The following is a 7,933-nucleotide window of genomic DNA, read 5'->3' as shown; positions in this document are numbered from 1 at the left end:
CGCTTGGGCAGTTTGCACCCCAGCGGTATGAACATTGACTTCTCTAATTTCAGGTAGCCCTTACTTTCTCCTCCCCTTCTCAGCCCTCCCTCATCCCACTGGCTCCACCTCTTCCCCTTCTCAGCTCTCCCTCATCCCACTGCTCCACCTCCACCTCCCGCCCCCCCCCCCGCCCCCCACATCAGTCTGAAGAAGGGTTTCGGCCCGAAACGTTGCCTATTTCCTTCACTCCATAGATGCTGCCTCACCCGCTAAGTTTCTCCAGCATTTTTGTCTACCTATAAATAAAGGGTCTTGTCTCAGCAGAGGCGTGGATTCAAATCCCACCACTGCCTTTGTGCGTGGACTTGGCGAGCCGAAGGGCCCGTTCCCTCACTGTATATCTAAGCCCTAACCTCTAATCTCACGTGGATCTGGAGGATTTAGGTTCAGTGTTCAATATTTCTCGGTTACGACTGAAGAGGTCAACAAGACTTGCCGACCTTTGGGATTCTCCGAGGAGTGAATGGTGAAGTATATTACAGCTTACTTGGGACAAGACTCCTTACATTTATACAGCCAACGGCACCCTTCATACAAACAATACCCAATCATCACCAATGGTGAAAAGACCACCAGCGCCAAGGAGAGGAGGCCATAGCCGAACCCCCAGCAGCAGATTCGACAACCACGAGGGCAGTTGGTGTTCTCAGTGCCAGCCCCATCTTCTCTCTCCTGGCTCTGCGCTGAACCTTTACACTGGGTGCTGATCACCTTTTCAAGCCCTCTCCCCGTGACAACTTCAGTGACGGGGCAAGACCCATTCCCTGCCCCACCGCTTGTCTCGTGGACATTAATGGACCACCCATCATGAGCCTGGCGGCGGATAGATGCATCCTCAATGCGCTCCGAAAAAGAGTCACCCCCAGCATGGATCTTACCAGTATCCCCCACTTGCACTTCCAGAGTCTGGTGGGAAGGAACCCAGTCTTTCTTTAGATCTTTTGCACTGTCTTTGGGATCAGGAGCGCAAGGCGTAACCTCGTCTGAAAGTGATTTGCCTTGTAAGTTGCCAGGTGGTGTTTCACAACCCTCTTCATCTAAGGAAGAATCAACAATGTAAAAAGGTTTCTGGTCCTCCATTTTCAGGCTCATTTCTGATATCACTTTCACGGGATTGCAGGATGAGATGTTAGCACAATCTTTCATGGTCAGGCATTTTCTGTCCATAGTGTGTCTGCAGAGATAAGAATATTTATTTGAGCAAAAAAATAGTCAAATCCCAAAATTCTGCATTAAATCTATATTTGAGTGCAGAGTCTGCATTGAACCGAGACATAGATCCGTTTAGTTTAGTTTAGTTTCGTGATACAGAGTGGAAACAGGCCCTTTGGCCCACAGAGTCCGCGCGCCAACCAGTAATTCCCGCACACTAACACTATCCTACACTAAATGCATTTCGTTGTCTCTGTACTGTACACTGACAATGACAATTAAAATTGAATCTGAAAAAAAAATCTGAATTAGGGACATAGAAACATAGAAAATAGGTGCAGGAGTAGGCCATTCGGCCCTTCAAGCCTGCACCACCATTCAATATGATCATGGCTGATCATCCAACTCAGTATCCTGTACCTGTCTTCTCTCCATACCCCCTGATCCCTTTAGCCACAAGGGCCACATCTAACTCCCTCTTAAATATAGCCAATGAACTGGCCTCAACTACCTTCTGTGGCAGAGAATTCCACAGATTCACCACTCTCTGTGGGAAAAAAAAATATTTTCTCATCTCGGTCCTAAAAGATTTCTCCTTATCCTTAAACTGTGACCCCTTGTTCTGGACTTCCACAACATCGGGAACAATCTTCCTGCATCTAGCCTGTCCAACCCCTTAAGAATGTTGTAAGTTTCTATAAGATCCCCCCTCAATCTTCTAAATTCTAGCGAGTACAAGCCGAGTCTATCCAGTCTTTCTTCATATGAAAGTCCTGCCATCCCAGGAATCACTGGTGAACCTTCTCTGTACTCCCTCTTTGGCAAGAATGTCTTTCCTCAGATTAGGACAATTTACAATTTTACCAATACAATCAGCCTACAAACCAGTACGTCTTTGGAGTGTGGGAGGAAAGCAGAGGTCCCGGGAAAAAGCCACGCAGGTCACGGGGAGAACGTTCAAACTCAGTACAGGCAGGTCCCGCTGTCGGGATTGAACCCGGGTCTCTGGCGCTGTTAGACAGCAACTCTACCGCTGCGCCACCGTGCCGCCTTGTAATGGAAATGTGGGAAACACTGAAACAAAAAATGAAAATGCTGGAAATATTCAGCAGGTCAGGATTCATTTGCGAAGAGAAAAACAATGTTAAGAAGGGCTTAAACCGGAAATGTCACCCATTCATGTTCTCCAGAGATGTTGCCTGACCTGCCGAGTTACTCCAGCACTTTGTGTCTTTTTTTTTGTTATGTTTCAGTTCATTTTTTGCAGAAACATATATACCCAACGCATGCACAGTGGTGCAGCTGGTAGTGCTGCTGCCTCACTGCACCCATGATTGACCCTGGCCTCGGATGCTGTCTGTGTGGAGTTTGCACGTTCTCCCTGAGACTGTGTGGGTTGCTTCCGGGTGCACCGGTTTCTTCCCACATCCCAAAGATGTGTGGGTTTGTAGGTTTACTGGACTCTGGTCAAAGAAAATCGCCCCAAATAAGTTGGATGATCAGCCATGATCATATTGAATGGCGGTGCAGGCTCGAAGGGCCGAATGGCCTACTCCTGCACCTAATTTCTATGTCTATGTCTATGTCTATGGCTAAATGTGTAGGTACCTCAGCGCGACAGGCAGCATTTTGTGACGATGCTGCCTGTCCTGCTGAGTTTAGTTTAGAGATACTGTGCGGAAACAGGCCCTTCGGCCCACCGAGTCTGTGCCGACCAGCGATCTCCACGCACGAACACAATCCTACACACACTAGGGACAATTTACACATACACCAAACCAATTAACCTACATACCTGTACGTCTTTGTAGTGTGGGAGGAAACCAAAGATCTTGAGGAAAAAAAACAAATTGCACTCAGTCACGGGGAGAACATACAAACTCCGTAGTCAGGATCGAACCCGGGTCTCTGGCGCTGCAAGCACTCCAAGGCAGCAACTCTACCGCTGCACCATCGGTAACCGCTGGAGTTACTTCCTACACCTAACGTGCGGATGAGAAAGTGGGAAAACAAAGAACTGGTGTTAACAGGGGCTTGATGGTCGGCATGGACTCCGTGGGCCGAAGGGTCAGATTCCATGCCATATCTCTGAAACTAAAACTAAAAACTAGGCAATGACTTGAAAGCTGAAGATCACACCTCGTCAGGAAAACTCAGTTTGCAAATCACTGCTGAGCTGTACAGAGAGGGAAATCAGGCTATTTGACCCTGAAGGCTTTACCATTGGGGCTCACCCTATACTTACATATAAATGCTTCAGCCAGAGTTATAGGGAAAGAAAGCCTAAAATAGGAATTCTGTTTTATAGCACGAGGCAAGATAGAACTAATTCTTATAGATAGGCGTAAAATGCCTGAGTAACTCAACGGGTCAGGCAGCATCTCTGGAGCAAAGGAATAGGTGATGTTTCGGGTCGAGACCCTTCTTCAGGCTGAGAGTCAGGGGAGAGGGAAACTAGAGGTATGAAAAGATACAGAGCAGATTGGAGCCGGCACCAATGGCCAAAGAGCCCGCAATGGTCCATTGTCATTCACATTTAAAAATGAACCTGTAGAGTTTTAAAATAATAAGTAGAGTCGTGGAATCATAATGTCTTGCGGCAAGGCAACTGGCCCTCCAGCCCGACTTTCCCACGCCTGTTCCTCTGGGCAAGAGACTCTGTGCGTCTACCCGATCTATTCCTCTCATGATTTTGTACACAGAGTGATGTTCCTGTCCAGAATCCAATCGGGGATCTTTAGTGCGCGAGGCAAACGTGATAACTGCCACACCACAGAAGCAACTATTGCAGAAAATATTTAGAAAATGTTTCAGGTCGAGACTCTGAAGGTCAGACTGACTCAGTCTGAAGAAGGGTCTCGACCTGAAACGTCACCCATTCCTTCTCTCTGGAGATGCTGCCCGTCCCGCTGAGTTGCTCCAGCATTTTGCGTCTATCTTCAAAGAAAATATTGAAACTGAATGCTACTCTTCTTACCTGAGTAGTATCTGCCGTTTGTGGATGTCTTCAGTAAGTCGACCACTCTGATGCATTACACAGCTCCGTTTTTACAGGGCTGTGCTGGGAGACATGAGGGAGCAGTAATGATTGCGGTTATGAACTATCTGCCGTTTGGCAAACACTGTTTGATGACGTCTTTTTGAGAAGAATTCACACAAAGCCCCACCCTGTTTTGTGGTTTCAGAATCATTCAGGTGGAATTGTGTTTCTTCCTGCAGCTCTTGTTTGATCTTTACCATTTTTTACTTGTTTTCTTTGCCCTGAAGACATTGGCTCACTTTGAAAACTAGATCCCTGGTTGTGTGCAGCATTTCAGATGCCCACGTGCCCTTAGAAATAGACTTTGATGTAGGGTGGAAAATAGTGTCCTTGCTGAATCCATTCCTCCATATCCCACAGCTACACTGGCGAACACAAGGGATTCACAAGGGGCACTCACTCACCTTACACTTCAACATCGATGTATCTCCATCTCCCCTGACATCAGTCTGAAGAAGGGTCTCGACCTGAAATGTCACCCATTCCTTCTCTCCAGAGATGCTGCCTGCCCCGCTGAGTCACTCCAGCTTTTTGTGTCTATCTTTGGCTTAAACCAGCATCTGCAGATCCTTCCTGCAGAAGGGATTAGACCGCATCTTAATGCCCCTGTCCCACTTAGGAAACCTGAACGGAAACCTCTGGAGACTTTGCACCCCACCCAAGGTTTCTGTGCAGTTCCCGGAGGTTCCCGGAGGTTTTTGTCAGTCTCCCTAAAGGTCGAAAGTGGTTTCCGCTTCTTCTATGTTCCGGCGATTATTAAAACAAATCCCAAACCGGCCGCGACTAAAAATAGGTTGCCGTTTTAAAAATCGGTAATTTTTTAGTCGAAGCCGGTTGCGATGCTAGTTGAAGGTGGTTGCCGGAGGTTGCAGGTGGTTGCCGGAGGTTGCAGGTGGTTGCCGGAGGTTGCAGGTAGTGGAAGGTCTTGGAAGGTAAGACCAATGTTCTATAGACTCAGGATCAGTTCCTGTGGATTGGAGGGTAGCTAATGTTATCCCACTTTTTAAGAAAGGTGGGAGTGAGAAAACAGGGGATTATAGACCAGTTGGCCTGACATCGGTGGTGGGGAAGATGCTGGAGTCAATTATAAAAGATGAAATAGCCGCACATTTGGATAGCAGTAACAGGATCGGTCCGAGTCAGCATGGATTTACGAAGGGGAAATCATGCTTGACAAATCTTCTGGAGTTTTTTGAGGATGTAACTAGGAAAATGGACAAGGGAGAGCCAGTGCGTGTAGTGTACCTGGACTTTCAGAAAGCATTTGATAATGTCCCACATAGGCAAAATTAGGGCACATGGTATTGGGGGTAGAGTGCTGACATCAATAGAAAATTGGTTGGCAGACGGGAAACAAAGAGTAGGGATTAACGGGTCCCTTTCAGAATGGCAGGCAGTGACTAGTGGGGTACCGCAAGGCTCGGTGCTTGGACCACAGCTCTTTACAATATATATTAATGATTTAGATGAAGGGATTCAAAGTAACATTAGCAAATTTGCAGATGGCACAAAGCTGGGTTGAAGTGTGAACTGTGAGGAGGATGCTATGAGAATGCAGGGTGACTTGTACAGGTTGGGTGAGTGGGCTGATGCATGGCAGATGCAGTTTAATGCGGATAAATGTGAGGTTATCCACTTTGGTAGCAAAAACAGGAAGGCAGATTATTATCTAAATGGTGTCAAGTTGGGAAAAGGGGAAGTACAACGGGATTGGGGGTCCTTGTTCATCAGTCAATGAAAGTAAGCATGCAGGTATAGAAGGCAGTGAAAATAAGCGAATGGCATGTTGGCCTTCATAACAAGAGGAGTTGAGGATCGGAGCAAATAGGTCCTTCTGCAGTTGTATAGGGCCCTAGTGAGACCACACCTGGAGTATTGTGTGCAATTTTGGTCTACAAATTTGAGGAAGGACATTCTTGCTATTGAGGGAGTGCAGTGTAGGTTTACAAGGTTAATTCCCGGGATGGCGGAACTGTCATATGCTGAGAGAATGGAGCGGCTGGGCTTGTATACGCTGGAATTTAGGATGAGATGAGATCTTATTGAAACATATAAGATTATTAAGGGTTTGGACATAATAGAGGCAGGAAACATGTTCCCGATGTTGGGGGAGTCCAGAACCAGGGGCTACAGTTCAAGAAAAAGGGGTAAGCCATTTAGAACGGAGATGAGGAAACACTTTTTCACACAGAGAGTTGTGAGTCTGTGGAATTCTCTGCCTCAGAGGGCGGTGGAGGCCGGTTCTCTGGATACTTTCAAGAGAGAGCTCGATAGGGCTCTTAAAGATAGGGGATATGGGGAGAAGGCAGGAACGGGGTACTGATTGTGGATGATCAGCCATGATCACATTGATGGCGGTGCTGGCTCGAAGGGCCTAATGGCCTAGTCCTGCACCTATTGTCTATTGTCTTCTACCCCCGACACCAGTACTCATCAAGAAACTGTCCCAGTTTCCTCCAACATCCCAAAGACGTGCGGGATTGAGGATTAATTGGCCTCTGCAAGATTGCCCCCAGTGAGAAGGGAGTGGATGAAACAGCGTAATAACATCAAACTAGTGTGAACAGATGGTCGACATGTACCCGGTGGGCCGAAGGGCCTGTTTCCTTGCTGCAATCTCCAAACTGAACTAAACAGCAATCAAATTAGCTTTTTCCTTTTTTCCCCCAGAGAGAACATTCCTTCCCCATGTAATTCTTTTGTCAATAGCCAATCCCCCGATCACCTCAATCATTCTAGTTGATCTTCCGTGTACTCTCCAAGTTATAATACATTTTTTTGTACTGCAAAAAGAAGGAATACACACAATATTCCAAATGCAAGCAAAGTAATGAATTGTAAAGGGACAGGATTACTGCGATATCAGCCTTTTAACACATCACATAATCTGCTTATATTTACACAGTGCCAAACACACATTGTTGTGATGGTTTTTCAATTTATTCTCAGCCAATGCTTCCGATCACTTGAATTTTCCACGCACATTATTTCCCCTCCATGGTCTTCCAAGTGGAACATGTTGTATTTCTCAACACCTCAGTTTATGTTCATAAGTCATAGTAGCAGAATTAGGCCATTCGGCCCATCACTTCTACTCTGCCATTCAACCATCTATCTTTCCCTCTCAACCCCATTCTCCTGCCTTCTCCCCATTACCCCTGACACCCGTACTAATCAAGAATCTCTCAATCTCTGCCTTAAAGATATCCATTGACTTGGCCTCCACAGGCGTCTGTGGCAGTGAATTCCACAGATTCACCACCCTCTGACAAAAATAAATTCCTCCTCATCTCCTTCCTAAAGGTACGTCCTTTTATTCTGAGGCTCTTGTACAACCTCTGGTCCTCGACTCTCCCATTAGTGGAAACATCTGCTGACAATCCAATTCCAAAATATTTTCCCATCATTTTTATTCTATCATGTTCATTAAAAAATTCTAATTTTAGCCACTGACTAAAATTTTGCTAGTTTCAGATCATTTCATGATTTCCCCAAAAAGATCACGCTGGGAATGTTGTCACATGTTGATTTCATGTTCAAAAGGGAACTGCAGATGCTGGAATATCGAAGGTACACATGTTGATTTCATCTTTGAAATACAGTTGATCTATCAGGTAGGGCGGCACAGTGGCTCAGCGGTAGAGTTGCTGCATTACAGAGTCAGAGACCTAGGTTCGATCCTGACTCATTGTCCTATCT

General features: G+C 46.3%; 1 protein-coding gene across 1 annotated transcript; it reads right to left on the bottom strand.

Annotated features, from left to right (window-relative positions):
* Nucleotides 1–234: 234 nt before the first annotated feature.
* LOC116978279 lies at nucleotides 235–4,297 on the bottom strand. The gene is made up of 2 exons (XM_033029313.1): nucleotides 4,172–4,297; nucleotides 235–1,216 (listed from the first exon to the last, which is right to left on the bottom strand). The coding sequence occupies exons 1-2, from the start codon at nucleotides 4,225–4,227 to the stop codon at nucleotides 526–528; spliced, it is 747 nt and encodes a 248-aa protein (XP_032885204.1). The 5' UTR covers nucleotides 4,228–4,297; the 3' UTR covers nucleotides 235–525.
* Nucleotides 4,298–7,933: the final 3,636 nt, after the last annotated feature.

Source organism: Amblyraja radiata, chromosome 11, assembly GCF_010909765.2.
Source record: "Amblyraja radiata isolate CabotCenter1 chromosome 11, sAmbRad1.1.pri, whole genome shotgun sequence".
Classification (NCBI taxonomy): Eukaryota; Metazoa; Chordata; class Chondrichthyes; order Rajiformes; family Rajidae; genus Amblyraja; species Amblyraja radiata.
This window is presented reverse-complemented; position numbering and strand designations above follow the sequence as displayed.

Bases quoted from the DNA above. Each gene is read 5' to 3' on its own strand.
- LOC116978279 (XM_033029313.1), bottom strand. From the start codon at position 4,227: ATGCATCAGAGTGGTCGACTTACTGAAGACATCCACAAACGGCAGATA. The intron at 1,217-4,171 runs GTAAGAAGAGTA...TTATCTCTGCAG, and splicing joins AAACGGCAGATACTACTCAG to ACACACTATGGACAGAAAAT.